This window comes from Sebastes umbrosus, chromosome 11 (genome assembly GCF_015220745.1).
Source record: "Sebastes umbrosus isolate fSebUmb1 chromosome 11, fSebUmb1.pri, whole genome shotgun sequence".
NCBI lineage: Eukaryota > Metazoa > Chordata > Actinopteri > Perciformes > Sebastidae > Sebastes > Sebastes umbrosus.
The window spans coordinates 27,293,265-27,314,184 of NC_051279.1; the positions used below are offsets into that span (position 1 = coordinate 27,293,265).

Sequence of the window (20,920 nt, forward strand, 5' to 3'; positions counted from 1 at the left end):
ATTCAAAAACATCACTTTTTAATAAGTATTCCTTTATCATTTATTCATCATTCTATATATATATATCTATATATATATAGATATATATATATATCTATATATATATATTTCAGATGTGAATAATAATCAGGTGAGGATAAGCTGAACACCCTTGACAGGGTGATTTAAACCCACAGTTCTCCTGAGTTTATGGCCTCTCTCTGCACTTTATGAAGCCTTGAGCTAATACGGAATAAGGCTCACATGGATCTACACCCATTTAGATACAAGATGGATGATATCTTTATCATGATGAAATCACCTGACAGCAATAATGGCGCAGTCTGACCTAGCCCTCTTCCCATTTTCTCCGTGCACTTTCCCCCATAACAGACTTATCAGTGCATTACACAGATGAGAAAGAAAATTTGAAAATGTTGGCTCTGTGTGTTTTGCAGCTTAAGGTGCTGAGAGAGCATCAGGTTAATATTCACTGGTTAGCGTCGACAGTGAGAAACCTCATAAATATGTCCTCAGGTTGCCTGCTCACTGTCAGCTTTAACGCTCTGCCCACGCACACTCCCACGCACACCAATAAGGTACAGACACACACACGTGCACGCCACACATGAAACACACACACACACTCACACACACTCACGCAAATGCGCACACAAAGAAATGTCCATGCACACACGTGCTCGCACACACGCCCACGCGCTACCTAGCCAGCCTAGCAGAGGATCTCAGCAGGCAGGCAGCCCCGACAGGCTGAGCCAAAATAACGTCTTAAACTCAGTAACCTCAGCCATCATATCAACAACTGAATCAGAGCAGATAGGCAGTCTGGCTGGCTGGCTGTTCAGCTAAACAAATCAAGGCTGGTTAAACGAACGCGCGGTGAAAAAGATGTGTCCTTGCCGCGCAGAGGAGATGGCGGATTGTGCAGGAAATGTTAAGAAACGGTTGTAAATCATTTTTCTGTCGTCCGTCATCATCCAGTTTTCTTCAATCATCCGTCCCGACACATTTATGGGGCCTTATCACGAAGAACTCACTTTTTCAGTGCTTGTGTTCATACAGTTGGGTATCTGGAGTACCTACCAACCCACGAACTGTGAAATAAGACGACCCAGTAATTGTTGTTAGTGTAGCTGTCTAGATCAGAAAACATGTGATTTTAACAAGCCAATCAGATTTGACTCCCCTTGCTATGTCACATGCAGGCTCATTAGAATATACCTCCCGCAGCTTGAGAACTACCTTTGCTAAGGTGCACCATATTTTTCTCACAAGCCAATCAGAGCAGACTGGGCTTTTTCAGGAGGGAGGTCTTAAAGAGACAGGCGCTAAAACGGAGCCTTTCAGACAGAGGGCGAATACAGGTATATTCAGACGGACAGGATGGGAAAAATAATGTGTTTTTTGAACATTAAAGTAGGACCCTATGATGCGGAAAACACAGACGGACTCACGGTATCTGACGATAAAAATGGAATCAGCTGTAAAACGTGGAATTTGCCAAAATGCGGATGCAATCTATGAAAAATATCAAAACTTGCAATAAATCGCAATATCGAATCGCAATACTTAAAAATCGCAATACATATCGAATCGACACCCAAGAATCGTGATAGTATCGAATCGGGAGATAGGTGAATCGTCCCAGCCCTATAAGTTACCCTTTTACATGTCAAGCAATCCAGACAGGCATGCAACTGAAAAATAAGTTTTAAAATCCATCATTCAGAACTTTTGTGGTGTCATTACTATCAAACTTGTCACTGTCAGCAGTGCTGTCAATGTAGGGACTACAAAAAAGCCACATATTCAGAAGGCAACCAGACTTGACACAATTTCAGCCGACCAATATGTAATAATAATAATAATAATATGATAATCGAGCAAACCGATAATGTGGGTTCCATGTATGAAAAGTGTCTCCTGATACCGATGAGTCAACAACTCATTAACGAAAAGCGTCGGTTCCCATATACTCTCTGTCGAGCCTTACTCATACTCATACTGTTTATGTTTCGTGACGGCGCCCCGTTGTCATGACACAGACGGCAGCAGAAGAAAATGGAGTGTGAATGAGGCGTCTGAATGCGTCTGGCTGGATGGAGGTTTGCTGCTATCTGAGGAATCAGAGGAATTCAGGGAGTGGAGATTGAAGCATTAATGTGAAGGCTGCTACACAATGACAGCAGCTTCAATACGGCTATTGACTACACTGAGCTGCAATACACACACACACACACACACAATCACCGATATAAACACATAATATACACTCACACTCAGACACAGATACAAGTAGACAAGGTCACACACACACACTCACACACAGATGATGTGCCTATTTAGGTCAGTGTAAACGTGGGCTGGGTGGATGTCTGACTGACTAGTAAATAAGCTGGATGGGAAGTAAATAAAGGAGACAAAATCAGACAGCAGGCAGCCATGCACAGAGAGACAAGGTAAACACACACACACACACACTGCTCAGAGTGCATAGCAGCACATACACACACGCCTTTGCTTCATAAACCTGAAACATTACAGAATTTGCATATTAAGACGCACACTGAAGAAGAAATTAGGCGGGGACGATGACTCACTGTGTCTGTCTAATTTAGTGGGTTTCTGCCATAGACACCAACACACACACACACACACACACACACACACACACACACACACACACACACACACACACACACACACACACACACGCACGGTTTGTCTCAAACCATGTAATTATAATGGATAAATATGAATGCACATATGCGCACATTCACAGACACGCGTGCAATTATCATGTCGCAAATCCTGTAATTATAATGGCCGAACATAAATACACACATGCATGGACCAACACGCATGAACACACACACACATTTACACGTTAAAAAGACACACGCGCACATGTGCAATTATCTTGTCATACATCTTGCAATTATATCACACTGATACGTATACACAGTCTGCACACATCCTGCGCAAACACACACACACACACACACACAAACACACACACGCAGACACACACACGCACACGCACACACACACACACACACACACACACACACACACACACACACACAGACACACACAGGTCCTGACCACTAGATAGTATCGTGGAGCAGTTCTGCTACTAATGTGTCACAATCATCACATTCTGAAACACTACAGAGTGGAAATGTGAATTTTGTTTTATTTTCTATTAATTTACTTTATTTTTTATTTTATTACTATTAATATTAATAGATATTTTTTTTATTTAGTTATTTATTTTTTCCCCCTTTCGTGACCTACATGGGGTGGGGGTAAGGGATGGTCATTTTTCTGTTTTTATTTCATGTCACAGACACTGAGTTATGTTCTACATTTGATACGATGACCTTTGCCATGTCTGCAAAATACCCCAAAAAAAAAGATTTGGAAATGTGAATTTTCTACGGATGCTCCAATTCTGGGCCGATACCGATGTTTAAAATAACAATTTAGCCGATAGCCGATAGCCGATAGCCGATATCGATGTTTTAGTTTATTTGAGTTTTTATATTTATTCCCCTTTTGTGCCAGGGAAACAAAGACCTCCTCATTATAAAAAAAATACTGAGCTGTTTTAAAGTCATTCAGCATTTCATTACACTGTCTTTGAATGAGCACAAATTCAATCATACAAATGTATGAAACAACCTTTAATATAAACTTCTTTGAAATGAAAAATTTACTTAAAAAAAAAAAAATCTATCACTTTTCATGGTAGTTAAAGGGATAGTTCAGGGGTTTTGAAGTAGGGTAGTACGAGGTACTTATCCAAAGTCAGTGTTCGGCACGCCCCAGTTTGGAGAAGCAGACAGGAGTTAAGGCACGGAAGCAAAGCAATGAACTGATGTGGACGGGGCAAAACATATTTTAGACACTTTAAAGAAAGGGCCATCTAAAAAAATCAATATTAGTTGAAGTATACACTATATTAGTGTATAGTATTTTCACTGCTTTAATTTACCGTCAGACAACTATACAGTCTATGTTTCCGACGGGAACCGAAACCGTTCTCTCTGCTCTCGCCAAAGCAACCAGACTCCATTGAAAAAAACTCTAATTTTACCTCTCAGACCACAGGAGTTGCTGGTCTACTGCTGCCTCAATAGGTTAGAATGTTTGTGTTGTTTGTGTGACTTTGGTTTGTTCGGATTCACCTAACTCACACAATAGCACAAACAAACTAACCGATTGAGGCAGCGGTAGACCAGCAACCCCCTGTGTCCTGCAGGGTAAAATTATAGTTTTTTTCAATGGAGTCTGGTGGATACAACGGGTTCAGTTCCCTGTTGTTTTCAACTGGGAATCCGGGGTTAGGCCACTTCTTCTTTTACACCGTAGTGCAGAGATATTACACAGCAGATCATGTAATTTTAATTGATTGCCGTAAGCACGTGTGTGATTGTGTGTGTGTGTGTGTGTGTGTGATGTCGGAGGCTTGTCGTCTCTTGATCGTCTTTTAACAGCATGTTTTTGTTCATGATACACAACCCATCCTGTTACTCATCACCTGTGGCGTCCCACAGGGCTCAGCTGCCTGTTCACACTCTGAAAAAAGCTTTCTTTGCAGAGCGATGCAGAACGCGCAGTTATAATTCCTCCTTTAAAACTAGCTTGCTGAACCATAAGTAGCCTCAAGACATTGGGAACTGTCTCTGAACCATTTACTTTTGAATAACATCACAAGTGATATGCTGTTGTATTTATCTAACAGAAGTCTGGATGACATGGGTAGAATGTCTTCTGACTTAAAGCTAGCGGACAGATACTTATTAAAGGTTTTATTGATAACATTTGTAAGTAGATGGATAACTTTAAAAAAAAAATAGTAATACATCCACAGAGCTTTTAAAAAAGGTGAAGAATAAAAGTGGCTTTTCCTAAAAAGAATTATGATGATTGGAAATTATTAATAAAAAGAATGTTGACGGGTCCAAAATGAATGTTTTGTTTATCTCTGTGGAAGATATGATGTTTGGTTCCCACTTCTAACAAGGCTTGTGAGTCAATAGTATTACGACGTTGGCATCACGTGGTATATCTGTATCGTCGGCGATCAAGTTGCCAGTTAGTGTAGGAAAAAAAAGGGATTAAATGGCTGAGATTGACGGTAAGCACCGGGCTTCACTCCGATGCCAATCCCAATTTTTCAGCGATAAAAGAAGGCTGCCTCTGCCATGCCTGGTCGCACTGACACTAGTGTCTCCATCAGGCTGCAGAATGGGTGAATATTTACCATGGCAACAAGTGACATTAGCTCATATTAGCTAGCTCAGCTGAATCAACAATACCAACAATAACCCATAAAATTACAATTCGGCATATTTACACAAAATCAACAACAACAACCAACAGCCACAGTCCTTAGAACCTGAACTAATGTGTTGTCACCGGTTAGATTGTCAAAATGAGAAAAATAACAGCTTCTTAGCATTAGTGACGGTTGCGTCCAGTTACCTAACGTTATTTCACTCAAACAATATTCCCCCAATTTTACCGGGAGACTCCCGTTTTCATTGCCCTCTCCCGGTGTCACTATTCTCCCGTATTTCTCCCGATTTCTGACAAATTTCCACACTTTTTTTTCCTTTTCGTTATCTTAACCTGTTTCTGGCTCTGTACAGCTCTCTGTTTCCACCCGGACAACAGTACAGCTACATCTAATGTTGTTTACTTGGAGGGTTTTATAATTCCAATCCCCGCTAACTGGTTTGGGATGTTACTTAATATCCACGCGAACATGCAAACAGAGTGGAAGTGGGTGGGCAGAGGGTGTAGGGGGTGGTTTGGAATTGAGCCAGAGATAAAGCTGATACCGTAGGAACCATCGCAACCAACCCAACACCACAGCAAACAAGCCCATGCTCCGAGATGTCCAAGCAATGAAGCGTTCCTGTGATCAGTAACTTTAATCCCTCCAGACCAGAAAGTGGCATTTGTTCTCACTAAAAAGGTGGTGGTGGAAACTTGGCATAGTGACATATTAGGCTTGTAAAGACTGAAGTATGTCTAATTTCAGCCGTGCATAGTCAAGCAAAGAGGCAGACAGACAGATATCCAGTGTGTGTGAGGCCTCCGCCCCAGGCAGCAGGCAGGCAGAGGGGCAGGAGGTCCTCATCTAATAACCCAGAGCTGTCAGTCACTTTATGGATGGGCGAGGGCTCCACATTAGTACAGCTCAATATGGATTGACTGTGGTGGGAGACCACAGTGCGAGACGGAGCAGAGGAGGGAGGAGGACGGGATGACAGACGGAGTGAGATAAATGGGGATGGACAGAAAAAGGTGGCCACCTAGGGAGAGGCAGAGTGAGAAAATGTGTCAAATGCAGAGGGAAAAGATAGGAGGATGAGAAAGAGGGAGGCAGACTGGGACTGACTCTGCAGTATTGTCTCTCTGTATATCGACTGCCTCAAGGGGGCTGTTAGAAAATGGAGGTGAAGAAAATATGACATTGGTGAGATTTAGAGGGAGATTTTTTTTGGTACCTGCTGAGAGGACATTGCTTCTCCTCTTCCTCTTCCTCTTTTTTAAAGAAAACAAACGGTGGGACATGATTTTTTTTTTTTCATTGGGCTTTCACAAAGTTTTATTTATGACTGCAAAGCAAGACCACCCTTTGCTTAGTGATACATTGCAATCCATCAGACTTTCCTTCAAAATCCAACCCAGAGTAGACGCCACTTTATTTTACAAAAGATCTCATTCATTGACTGTACGTGGTTTCCATCAAGACGTTGGTTAGTAGAGGAGTGGGAATGCTACGGATGGCTTAATGTCCCCCTCCAGACAATGTTACTTCCTGTTTTTTGGTTAACGTTCTTTCTCAGACAGAGAATGGGGGCGTGGTTAATAGTCAGATGTAATTCACTACCATGGCAACCAGATTGCATCGTTTTTCAACCTAGTTTAGATGAATTTACCTTTCATCAGACCACAAATGAGACAAGATTAGAGCAACACACCGACTCTCTCTCACTCGCTCTCTTCTTTACCGTCTCCTCCTGGTGAAGCGGCCGTCTGGCTGCTGCTGCACCGAGGAGCCGCACCGCCACACGCCGGCCACAGCGCACCGGAGGACGGATAGACATGTTGCCGAGGTCCGCTGTTTGAAATGCAGTTTTGAGAAGTTTTGGAGGTTCACCTGCTGGTGAACCTCCAACCAGCTGGTTCCACCAGCACCGGCTGCTCTCGCCTCAGCTCCAGCACCGACACCACACCGGGCTGCACTGTGAGTCGTTTATTTCACTAACGGGACATTTCTCTTGTTTTCTTTTGGGCTGAAAGTTGTGCTCCCCATCGTCATCCGGACCTGTTTGAGGCCCGCAAACCCCAAAACGGCATCGGCTGCTTTCCGTTAATTTCTCTCCAGCAGGAGGAGACGGTAAAGAAGAGAGGGAGTGAGAGAGACAGTCGGTGTGTTGTTTAGTGTAATCCACTACGTTGATTGAACCCGTTCTCGGCACACACAAATGCCATTGTGAAAATAAACACACTAAACTAAGGTGGAGGAAAATAAAAAATAAAATGAAAACTCTCAGTTGGCTAATGCAACAAGTTGGACTAGCTAACTAACTAGAAAGACAAACTAACAGATTTATCAGTTTGCTGCTCAAACTCAAACGATCATGAGTGCCTGCGCAAGTTTGGAGGATGACCTTTGACCTGCAGCTTCTACTATAGTCATACATCATATTCCCGTTTTACCAACAACCTTCTTTTTTTTAACTTTGAGCACAAAATTAAGTTTTTGGCAAACAGTGTGGCTAATCAACTGAGTCAGGAAATGACTCAAATAAATATGAAATACCATAGAAATGACAAGTTACACTGGAGGGGGGGCTTTAAAGTTACTACGAGGAACTTTCATTTGGTGTCGATTTTAGCGGTCCCTGTGGACAAAAGCAGTAGTGTTTCCTGTATAGTGAGAGGAAGATGAGGAGATGCGTTGTCCATCTATATATACAGTGGTGTAGTCAAAGTCACGTTTGCGGGGCCCTCTACTCGTAAATGGTGGCGTTTAGAGGCTGCTCTCTCCGCGCATTACGCAGTGCCCGGCTGCAAGCTCGTGCGTAATACAGCCTCCTCTCTTCCTTATACATTGCACCTTTAAGGTGAAAGAGTGTGATGGGAGAAAAAGTTGTTTTTCCAGTGTTGGTAACATGGCCTTGGTCTGTGTCTGCCTGAGAACACAATGCTTACAATAACAAGCTCGCCATGGAAATCAGTGTGGATTAAAATGCAACTGAACACAGAGGCAGACAGACACACACACACAGACCCGGCTGGGCAGAGTGGAAGGCCAGACGTCTGTGTGTGTGTGTGTGTGTGTGTGTGTGTGTGTGTGTTTTACCTGACATGAACCCGGCGCAGTAAACAAAACCTTACGTTAACAGCTATCGACCACGGGGTGTCCACCTACAATTGAATGTTGGCACGTTTGTTTACTACCACCTGACGACCTCATTCCCCTCTTTCAACCCTACAGGACCTCAGCGGAGACTGACCAGAACTAACCCAGACACACACACACACACACAGCTGATGAATTATGTAACACATGTGGTTTGAGAACAGAGAGAAGGCTCGGCTCTGGAGTGATTTCTCCATATCTGCAAGTAGTTGACCACACTAATAATAACAGCAGGATGCTTACACATATTCACAGATAAGCTAGTGTGTGTGTGTGTGTGTGTGTGTGTGAAGATTTGAAGTGCATTAATCAAACTCTTAACCACGCAGCACACACACTGCATACTAGCCCCACTACGTTCAGTTTAATTACCCATATAGGAAACAACAGAGAGCAGCCAGCTAAGGTCTATGTGAATGAGTCAGCGGCTCAGTCACTCCGTCAGTGCGGTTTTCTGTAAGCTCACAGAGTGAGATGTCTGTCTCGGAGATGCCATCATATTCAGAATAAAGGTTCTGTCAACCGCTCCGTGCCCGTGGTCGTTTACGCGACTGAGCGAGCTTCAGCCGCAAGTCAAATTGCTTTGACAAATCGGTGGCGAGTGGAGGAGCGCATCCCTACGTGTGCGCTGGTTAACATTGCCAATGGAAACATCGCAGCAGGACTCCGAACTCTCGGCAATCAAAGAGAAAATGGCAGGAGGAGAAATTCACTGCAGCAGTCTGAAAATCCAGACAGGGAGGAGACATGAAAGGATGCCATCAGTCCTCCTTCATGGGTGTATAATCTGCATAAGTCTGTCTGAAGAGGCTGTTTGTTCACATGATGGAGAACACACAGAGGATGGGTTCCTTCTGGAAGAAGCAGCACCCCAACGGTGCTGAGATCTGCTTTCTGTGTAACACTGTTGATGCTAGCTCTATTTTTTCCACTTACAACCAGTGGCACACACTAGGGCTGGGATGATACACCTATCTCCTGATTCGATACTATCACGATACTTGGGTGCTGATTTGTTATGTATTGCAATTTTTAAGTATCGCGATTCGATATTATGATTTATTTTTGTTAACTTTTTTAACATTAGATCATGAGAAAAAGTTGAATCATACACTTCTAGGGACTTTTACTTTGGAAAATATCTAAATTAATACAGTAAAATGTTTGATTTTCAGCATGTATGTAGTCAGAGGTGTCCTGAAGTCAAATATATCAGTCATGTCAGGAATTATTTATTAATTTTTTTTCCCAGCAACCCAAAAATCAAAGAATAAATACATTTCCCTCACAAATTAGTGGTATTTTCTTTTTAATTTATAAGGGACATGTAATGTTTTATACTTCTGGTGAATATAATCCAATCAATCTTATTTATATATATATATGTATTCTGTATATACAGTTCCCTTTGATAACACCTTATTTTGAAAACTAGACGTAGTCACACGTGTATACTTCCTCTAAATTCTCCAAGGTCGTCTCTAGCTCTCCCGTCAGCTCCGTTCTCTTTATACATCCATGATCAGCTCCATCGGAGCCGTTTGAATGCATTTAACATAAATGTCAGTATATGGGTGCTCTATAGTTGTAGCGTCGGCCCATTTGACCACGGAGATGAGAGTGACGGCCGGCTTGACCCCACGTTACCGCAATACGATAACGTTTCCTGTCCGTGACAGAGTTAGCATGCAGCTTTAGACATGATGTCTAGCTCTGCTTTTCCTGCAATGTGTGAAACCCAAAATGTTTCCATACTTTACTGTATGTGTAGTGTTTACCACTTTGGATTTAACATGTGAGGGTGCAGGTCATATCCATGCTGTCAGTGTGTCAGTGTGCTGACTTGACTATGAATTGCCTCAAACTGTATTTGATGATTATCATAAAGTGGCATGTCTGTAAAGGGGAGACTCGTGGGTACACATAGAACCCATTTTCATTCACATATCTTGAGGTTGGAGGTCAAGGGGCCCCTTTGAAAATGGACATGCCAGTTTTTCCTCGCCAAAATTTAAGTAAGTTTGGAGCGTTATTTAGCATCTTTCACGACAAACTAGCTTTAAAACTACAACCGTTACAACCTAAAAATCCCAAGTTACATTAAAGAAATTAGTGGCGTTGAAAAGAATTTGCGTTAACAAGTTTTTATCGCGTTAACTTTGACAGCCCTACTCTAAATGTCTTCTTAAAACACCATGATTTGACTAAAAGTAAACAGATTTCATCTCATGATCTGACTGAGGTCAGTCAGCATGGTCACAGGTCTGAACCCAGTCATTAGATATTAGGTTTGAGCAACGGTTCAGCTGCAAGAGAGGAAGTTACTCCCCAGAGGGAGAGCTGCCTGCATACGACTTCAGTTACAACAATCATAATTAGAGTAAGTGATTATGTTTTAATGACAAACCATTAAGCTTTAGTTTACAGAGGCTAATACTGTGGGCAGCACAGAGCTTATTATTTCCACTGAGGACGGCTGTGAACTTTTCACCTCGAACAGTGTGACCTGTCTGATTCCCTCATACTGGAGATGTCAACTCACAGAAACTGTAGATGTACTGTACAAGCATGCATAAAGAAGCCTATGTTGATGAGTCAGCAATTCTAAAAGGTTTTACATCAGTGCTTGAAGTGGAAAACAATAAGTGTCAGTACTCTCCTTATTCACATGTTGGAGTGTGTATCGGCCGCTATCAGCAATCTCTCGTGACTTTTTCCTGTTTGTTTATTATTTCTTTAAGCATGTTATACTGAGACAGTCATAATCAGCTGTGGTTTTATTGCTATATTATTATACTTGGGCTATGCATCTTCTATAGCAGGCCTATAACACTGTTTAGTGTTAATAGTTAAAGTGCTTTCCTGTGTTATTTGTAGCCTATAGTCGGCTATTATTCAGGTTTTAGGAGCAGTGTCCCAGTCAGGACGCTCCTACATTTTCTCAATTTCTACAGTGAATAAAAGATATTAGAAGATATTGGGGTTAGGGGTCCTCCCCCAAGAAAATGTGAAGGTTTTTGATCATTTTGGACCATAGTTATTACTAGTTAAAGGATTACTGTATTATTTACACATATCACAGCCTTTGTCTGAACATGTAATTCTGTCTGAAATGTTTGCCCTAAAAGAGCAGATTCAGAAAACTTTTAAATAATGTTTAACTAATTATATTTGTTCACAAATAAAAATGTTATGATGAACAGTTCACTAATTATTTTACAAAAAGGACGCAAACATTGTATCAATAAATTGCAGCATCTCCTCCCCCGTGCTGTTCGTTGGCTCGTCCAGATGCTCCCCACGTTGTTTTTATGTTCATAGGGCTTACTGTGTGTATTATGTACCCATTTTCAATCTCATATCTTGAGGTCAGAGGTCAAGGGACCCCTCTGAAAATGGCCATGACAGTTTTTCCTCGCCAAAATTTTGCGCAAGTTTGGAGCGTTATGTAGCCTCCTTTCTCGAAAAGCTATTATGGCATGGTTGGTACCAATAGAGGTTTAGGTTTTCTAGTTTCATAACTGAGCCCGCTACAACCTAAAAAGTTTCGTTAAAGAAAATAGTGGCATTAAAACAAATTTGCGTTAACATGTTATTGTGTTACATTTGACACACATTGCATTATCAGTGTTTACCTTTAAAGGCATTTGTGGCCGGTAAGTCAGTTTCCTGCATACTGCTCCTTCCCGCGCTCTGCCAGCTGCTGCCGATGCTGCGATGGATGCCAACAGACACACCTTAACCGGTCCGAGCCACGCCCGCTGGGGGGAGGGAGGGTGGCCGAGAGGAAGGGGCGGCGCCTGCCAGTCTCGCTGCCATCTTTCTTCATCAACAGTCCATGTGCGGGAATAAAAAAGGCCGCTGTACGTCAAACTCTGCAACGACTGCGACTGCCGCAGAGTCACTCTCTCCAAGTAACACAGCTGACTGGTTAACTAGTCTGTGTGACGATGTCACTGGCTTTTAACAGTGATGAGTACACAGGACTTGGGCAATGTGGTGATGGCTTAGAGGAAGAGGAAGTTGGAGGGGTCTCGACACACTGATTCAGGTTACGAGAGGATGGATGAAGGTTGAGGAAGTTGCAGTGTAGGTGTGGTTGAACTCTATCCTCCCAGCAGCAGGCCTGCAGCCATGGCCAACACCCTGAATTTCGTAGCTCTCACTTTTCCAACCTGTGTGGCTTCAGGTGAGCCTCTTTCCTGTCTGTGAGCTAAGAATCTATATATCTCTCAGTGTCTCCTCCACAGTCAGGTTTGTCTCTTAAACTCAGCTCTAATCAACATGCCGTCTCCGCCGATTCTCTTTCGACGATTTGTTCCCGTGATTTTGTTGCCTCCCGTCCTCTCTTTCTCCTCTTATGTCTTTTGTCCCGTTGCTGCAGTCCCGAGCTCAGCACGAAGCACGGAGGCGCTCTCACACCGACTCCACAGCTACAGAAGAGAGAAAAAGAAAACACACACAGAGAGAGGGAGAAACTCAATGAATAAAATCATACCAAAAACAACAGGCGAGATAGATACACCCAAGCAAAACATGGGCAGGGCTGACTGCTGGCCTGCAATGACCAGTTGAGAAAAGTGCACAAAAACAACAACTCGTCCACATCCACCCACACACACACACCCACACACAAGGCAGAGGACTAGCCGCAGTGTGTGTCTCAGTTTGGATAGCAGGTGGGTGGCTGGCTGGCTGGCATGGCCCCCTTTAGTTCCTCTCACCCACTAGGTTCTTACATGAAAGGGAAAAGTTTTTTTTCTGAAAGCCAAGTGCTGCCTGTGACCCTATTTCACAGAGCAGGGGGAAGATAGAGCCACATGTCAGTGTGCCACTTTGAAGTCTGCCTGATAAACGGGGCTGGGGGAGGCTACGGCTAAGGAAACAACTAAACTTTATTTACTGTGTGAAAGCGCCGCTTCTTTTTTTTTCCGACTGGGGAAGGAATAAAATCCAAAAGAAAAGAAGAGGAGAAGGAGGAGGGGGCTGGAGGATCGGAGGAAGATCGGTTTTGGTAAAAGAGCAACTATTCTTTTTGTTGTCAGAACATGCAAGATGAAATGAGGCTGGGGGCAGGGTCTGAAATCAACTTTTTTCACTGTCTGACACTCAGAAATTGTATCTGCCACTTTTGAAATCTCTGCGCTAAATGAAGGAATAACATTTTACATCTGATGTCATTCAATGTTTGATATATTTTACATAAAAAAGATTATATGCATGGTAAATTACAGTGTTCGAATTACACCGTAGCTTCTGGGAGAGCCCTATTTTTCGGTGCAGGGAGGGTAGCCTACTGTACACAGAGCTGTACTGTACTTTGTTATTGTCATCTAAAGTGGTTATTTGCATAAAAACACAATTCAAATGATTATGATTATTTAAATATCTGCTTTGATTAAAAAAAAATCTCGGCAAGCTGTTAGGAAGTTATACAGGTCATAATTCTCTCTCTAATACAGCGGGTAAAATAAGTATTGAACACGTCACCATTTTTCTCAGTAAATATATTTCCAAAGGTAATATTGACATGAAATTTTCACCAGATGTTGGTAACAACCCAAGTAATCTATATATACAAAGAAACCAAAACAAATAAGTTCAGAAATTAAGTTATGTGTAATAATGTGAAATGACACAGGGGAAAAGTATTGAACACGCTTACTGATATTTATTTAATACTTTGTACAAAAGCCTTTGTTGGTAATGACAGCTTCAAGACGCCTCCTGTATGGAGAAACTAGTCGTATGCATTGCTCAGGTGTGATTTTGGCCCATTCTTCCACACAAACAGTCTTTAAATCTTGAAGGTTCCGTGGGTCTCTTCTATGAACTCTGATCTTCAGTTCTTTCCATAGATTTTCAAGGGGATTCAAGTCAGGTGATTGGCTGGGCCATTCTAGCAGCTTTATTTTCTTTCTCTGAAACCAATTGAGAGTTTCCTTGGCTGTGTGTTTGGGATCATTGTCTTACTGAAATGTCCACCCTCGTTTCATCTTCATCATCATGGTAGATGGCAGCAGATTTTTATCAAGAATGTCTCGGTACATTTTTCCATTCATCCTTCCTTCAATTATGTGAAGTTTGCCAGTACCGGATGCTGAAAAGCAGCCCCACACCATGATGTTTCCACCTCCAAACTTCACTGTTGGTATGGTGTTTTTAGGGTGATGTGCAGTGCCATTTGTCCTCCAAACATGGTGTGTATTATGGCATCCAAAGAGTTAAACTTTGCTCTCATCTGACCAGACTATATTCTCCCAGTATTTCACAGGCTTGTCATAATGTTGTGCAGCAAACTTTAAACGAGCTTCAACATGCTTTTTCTTCAGCAATGGAGTCTTGCGTGGTGAGCGTGCATACAGGCCATGGCGGTTGAGTGCATTACTTATTGATTTCTTTGAAACAATTGTACCTGCTAATTCCAGGTCTTTCTGAAGCTCTCCACAAGTGGTCCTTGGCTCTTGGACAACTCTTCTGATAATTCTTTCACTCCTCTGTCAGAAATCTTGCGAGGAGCACCTGGTCGTGACCAGTTTAAGGTGAAATGATGTTCTTTCCACATCCGGATTATGGCCCCAACAGTGCTCACTGGAACATTCAGAAGTTTAGAAATGCGTCTGTAACCAATGTCATCAGTATGTTTTGCAACAATAAGGTTGCGAAGGTCTTTAGAGAGCTCTTTGCTTTTACCCATCATGAGATGTTTCTTGTGTGACACCTTGGTAATTAGACACCTTTTTATAGGCCATCAGTTGGGACTGAACCAGCTGATATTAATTTGCACTGACAAGGGGCCGGATTGCTTTCTAATTACTGATAGATTTCAGATGTTGTCTTGGCTTTCCATGCCTTTTTGCACCTCCCTTTCTTCATGTGTTCAATACTTTTTCCCTGTGTCACTTCACATTATTACACATAACTTAATTTCTGAACTTATTTGTTTTGGTTTCTTTGTATGTATAGATTACTTGTGTTGTTACCAACATCTGGTGAAAATGTCATGTCGATAGCACCTTTGGAAATATATTTACTGAGAAAAATGGTGACGTGTTCAATACTTATTTTACCCGCTGTATCTACTTTATATTGCTGTGAAAACATCTGCAAAACAACTGGATTTATTCAAGTTGTTTCATCAAACTGTAATTTACCTTCGCCCAATAGTCATGTTTACTGAGCAGAGCTTGAATGCCTCATAATGTAACTCAATGGAAACTCAATGGCAACAATTTAGCCAAGCAGAACTGTACTGCCCACCGGCTGCTAACAGATAATGTTACTAACTCTCCTCCTGTTGATTTCAACATGGATTTGTTGCTCTCAGTGTCGCATTATCAGGGAAAAATACAGCGCGTCCCCTCAGGTTTAGTAGTAATAGCAGCGCCATGCTTTTTGAGCATTTTTTTCTCTCCTCCGTGGCTCTGGTCCCAAACAACCTGAAACATAATACAGCGTGCGTATGCGTCATTGTGCATGCGGAACTGTCGGAAAGCAATAAATAGACACGGAGGCATGAGATGCCAAGGAATCAGAAAAGGAACCTACAAGAACCGATTCTCTATTCACATCCCTAGCGTTTTCCCTGTCTGCCAAAGTGGCGGATGGCCTGATGATTTTATCCGCCACTGCCAACAATTTTACCCGCATTTGGCAGGTGGCAGGTGCTAATTTCAAACCCTGGGTGTAGGACAGATAGATCGTATAGATAAAATCACAGGGAAATTACAGAGGAGGAAGGCAGATGTTACAGAGAATCCTGTAGGAAGAAGAAAAACTAGGAAAAGAAACAAAAGAGAGAAAGAAAAGATATTTTTTTTAAGAGAGGGGGAGAGAGAAAAAAAAATCAAATAAAGTTCAAGAAGTGAAATGACACAGGAAGGGAGGAATTTGTTGGTGGAAAAAGCAGACAGACGGTAAACAAACACACACCCCGTCTGAGGTTTGGAAAGGCTCGACGGATCTCTGTTAGCTTGTCTTATCTCAGCTGCATTTGCCTGTTCTTATCGAGTCTTATCGCAGTCAGGATACACGCAACAGCTTGTGCCCTGACAAATGGAAAAGTAAAGGGCGAGAACTGGGCTGCCGTGACGTACTGTAGACGGATATCTTCTTCATTATGTGCTTTACCAGTGATTCATCAATTTGTCTGCTCGTGACGAAGCCAAATTAGTATCCAGAGTTGAAGCCCGTGGTGTATAAAATGGATTGAAATTATTCTGGAGAAGTCAAGGAGAGGAGAGGAGAGGAGAGGAGAGGAGAGGAGAGGAGAGGAGAGAAGAGGAGAGGAGAGGAGAGGAGAGGAGAGGAGAGGAGAGAAGAGGAGAGGAGAGGAGAGGAGGCTGCCACACTAGACTAACTGTTTAGAGCAGAATTATCACAGATTAATCCTGTTTGATATTGAGAGGAGCAGCCTGTGAATCCACACAGAGATAAGTCTGATGATGCAGCAATTTAGTCGCTATCAGGGCTGTCGATCTTCAAAGAGTCGCAACATTAACTAAGTCTGTTTTACAAGTGACCTCACTTCCGCAAACTGAGTTTGAATGGCGAGCAATATCAGAAGAAACTTTGCATTTGACTTGTATTCATGTCAGTGGTACTGAACGGTTGTAAAAGGGAAAGAATAAATAAACAGTGGGCTTCCAAAACGTTATCATTCATGTCAACGGTCCCCAATATTATTGTCCAATCAAATCCTTCTTCACATTTTCATGAAATAAGAAAAATTGCTTTAAGCTCCAACCAGGAATCGTTTTGTTTTCTAGCCATGTCTGTTTGATTTGACAAATGTTTGGAGTAAAATTGACAGTTTCTTCAATGAAGTTTGGGACATTCAGAGACATCATAAATGAGACAGGGAGTGGACCTTTTTAGCTAACCACAGCTTTGCTTTGATTGTTCACTAGTGCATGTTTGAGATAGGGTCATACTGTTTTTAGAGGGATTTTTTGTCTAACACATAGAAGAACATATTCTATAGCTAAAACCATATACATGTAAATCACCAAATGTGGAAATACACATCTTTTCTGGGATAATGAGTCCCAAACCCACATTTAATACGAGTTTGTCCATAGGAATCCCAATTTAACAGGATTTACTGTTCATGATTTCCTGTTAAATGAAGTAAGGCATTACGGAGGTGAAGATGGGAGGGTGGGGACAGTAATACATTCTGGTTTAGGGGTGGGAGATATGAAGAAAATCCTCTATCACGGTATATGTATGTTTATATTGCCACATTAATAGATATTGTGGTATTAGTACATTTTAGTAATAGCACATTTTCTGCAGGATCACTTGCAAAATGAATACAATAACCAGGCAGGCACGTATGCCATCACACTGATGCAAAGATCATATCAATATCCAATGTTATCATGAAGCAGTCCTGCTCACATTGCCCACACAGGTTATTAAAGCGATACCATGTTGAGATCAGTTGAGAAAATACCAAGCACCGCCCACCAGCCGGAGCACAGCCAATAGGAACCCCCAATAGGAACGCTCTCTCTCTCTGAAATGACCTTCGATTGGCCAAAGTCTCCCGTCACGGGCTAGATTTTTTAAAGCCTGAAAACAGAGCCATGAGGAGGTGCAGAAGTCTTCTCTCAGAACACTTGAATTAAAATATGCTGAATGGTTATTATGGAATTTTTAACCGTTGATGCCAAAAACTTTCTGCGTACTGGAGCTTTAATGTTTCAGTTGAATCCATATTATACACCTGCCACACAACTGGAGCAGCTGACAAAAGTAAACTTACTGATTTATGAAACTTTAACAGGAAAAAAAAGTCCCAGAATAGATTTGCCTTTTTTTTTTATCTAACTGCAGAGCAAGTTATTCTTGTCAGAGTTGGAGCGACTAAGGTGCAGCTGCACAGCAAGACACAGAAATTAAAACGTGGGATTTTTACAACGTGTGCATATCCCAGCAACTGATAAGGACATTATTGTATAGTGTGTGTTAAATCACAGTCTCACTCTATTCTGGTGGAGAAATTAAAACATCATATGCTCTATTCAGGAGTCTCGGAGTAAGGACTTTATATCTGATTCCTTTATATGAATGTTATATTATTTATGTTACATTATATTTCATATAAAACGACTGCACTGCACAAACCGTCAATGGCTTATCAGGTAGGACTGTTCCTGCAACCAATCTCTTCCAATCTGACACACACACTCTTTCTGCTGACTGTACCTTTAAGTCAGTCCAGTCTGACCCCACTACTACCGCTATCTGTCTGTCTGTCTGTCTGTCTGTCTGTCTGTCTGTCTGTCTGTCTGTCTGTCTGTCTGTTTGTCTGCCGGGTCATCTGAGGACGGCTAGTCGTCCCGACAGGCTGTGTGTTTGCTGTTGGACAAATTTGAGGCTCCAGGTGGGTGTTTGTCTGCGCTCCGGTCATTTAAGGACAACCCATGGACTCCTGCGTCTTCTCTGGATCTATCCGGCTGGAAGACTTCAAAGTCTGAGCAACGCAGAGAACACAAACGTCTGGGAAACGCCGCCGCACCAGTGTAACATTTATAATTGAAATAGAAAAGGGAAAAATGGAGACGTTTGATTGTCTCAACTTTTGTTTAGGTTTTCTCACTGACAAAGAACTGGAAACTGCAGAAAGAGACGTGTTATTTGTCGAAGCGCTGTAAAATGTTCACTAACAACATATTTTGTTTGCTTTCCACCAAAATATCCAGTCTTACAATACAACATCTGCTCGTAATAACTACTGCATTACAGAAAAACGTTTGCAGTTCTTAGCATGATGCATTTATTCATGTTTTACCCAAACCACAAGCTTTCACTAAGTGCTTTTGTTGCCTAAAACTAATCACATGCCATCCATCCACTCCAACCACTTCCCTGCAACACCAGCACATAAATGTAGCCCTTCATTCATTAGGGAAATTTTTTTTGGATTTGAACATACATTTAATGCAGGCAGCAATTACATCATTTAGTAATATATAAAAGTAATTTATAGACTTGCACAGAAAGATGACGTCTTCTTATTTGGTCAAAACTAACTCATCCCGTACTGAATAATCGAGCCACCACAGGTGATTAGAAATACATGGCTAGGGCAAAAACAGAAAGAGTACATTGATGTTCACAGTGGCTTTAAATGTGCTCAAGAGTCTGCTGTCCTTGCTTTTTTCGGCTGTACCACAGAGGCCCAGCCCTACAAACGCAAAAGTCTGTCAGTGATTGAGTGACTGACAGTGTTGCCAGATCTCACGAGAGAAACAAGCAACAATGTCCAAAGAAACAAGCCCAAAAGAAACAACTCCCCACCCTGAAAAAAAATTCACACAGGCTGCTCAATTTCCCCTCTAAAAAAACACGTAAAATTACTACTTTATATTATTATGACTTTATTCTCATAATATTATGACTTTATCCTCGAAATCTCAGATTTTTTTTTTTCTTAATGTGGCCCCAATACTCTATCGTAATTTTTACCCACTGCAGCTTTAAAATTAAATACAATAATACAAATAACACTGCAAGAGAGACTCGAGAGACTGTATTTGAACAAAGGAAATGCACAAACCTTCATAATGACTAGCTTTACCAGCTTCAGCCCTGCTGTTGTGGACATGACCTCTCTGACCTCCCTGGAGTTGGTAAAGGAAGGAGAGTTTCCATCGTGGCATTATTAGTATTGGAGTATGTGTGTACTCTCTGCACTATCTGCCTGTCATTGCAACATATGGGGATAACTAGCAACTCTAACAGCCAGCTCTGACTCCTCTGCTGGGTCACACAGGGACATGTGCTTATCAGTGAGACAGCAGTCAGTCAGACAAACATGGATTGGGGAACAGACTATTAAACCATGGGGTTGGTCGCATCTGTTACACTGAAAATTCAAGCATGCTGAGAATGTGATTGCATAACAAACCAAGAACTGGGGCTACTGAGGTGATTCAGACTTGTGCAGCAACAGACGTGGAGAAAAAAACAGTCACTCAAAAATGTGGCTCTGGTGGACTGTTTATATTTGGTCTGACTCTTATCTAACAGGATCGGCTAGAGGAAATATGAAATGTCTCCCTGCTGGACAATAAAACTACGTAGATCGTCTCTCAGATTATAAACGGCTAAGGGTGATATTCAGTTTTATTTCTTTGGATTCAAACAATAAGGGGGACTGTGGATACGCAGTGTGCGGAAAAAAAGCCCACAGACACTGCTGAATAAGGCCCACAGGCAGTGTCGCCTGGTTTGGATGCTCAAATATCTAGATCCTTCTCTTTCCAAAAAAGAGGTAAGGTGATTTTTTTGTGTCCACCCCAGTTTTATAGTCTCTAAACTGTGTTCCTTTACTGTCCAATCTCGGATTTTCAGGCCCAGTACTACAGGACAAGCCTACTACAATATACGTCCTCAAAACAGTCACAGTTTTGGTTAGGTTTAGACTGCTTAATATTTGCGAAAAAGCTTAAAATGTGTGACATG

General features: G+C 42.0%; 1 protein-coding gene across 1 annotated transcript in view; it reads right to left on the reverse strand.

Annotated features, from left to right (window-relative positions):
- Positions 1–20,920, reverse strand: part of ldlrad4b (low density lipoprotein receptor class A domain containing 4b) — a 220,495-nt gene that overhangs the window by 125,996 nt on the left and 73,579 nt on the right. The window contains exon 2 of the mRNA XM_037783658.1: positions 12,082–12,879. Within this exon, the coding sequence (XP_037639586.1) occupies positions 12,082–12,121 (40 nt within the window). The 5' untranslated portion in view covers positions 12,122–12,879. The remainder of the gene's footprint in view (positions 1–12,081; positions 12,880–20,920) is intronic.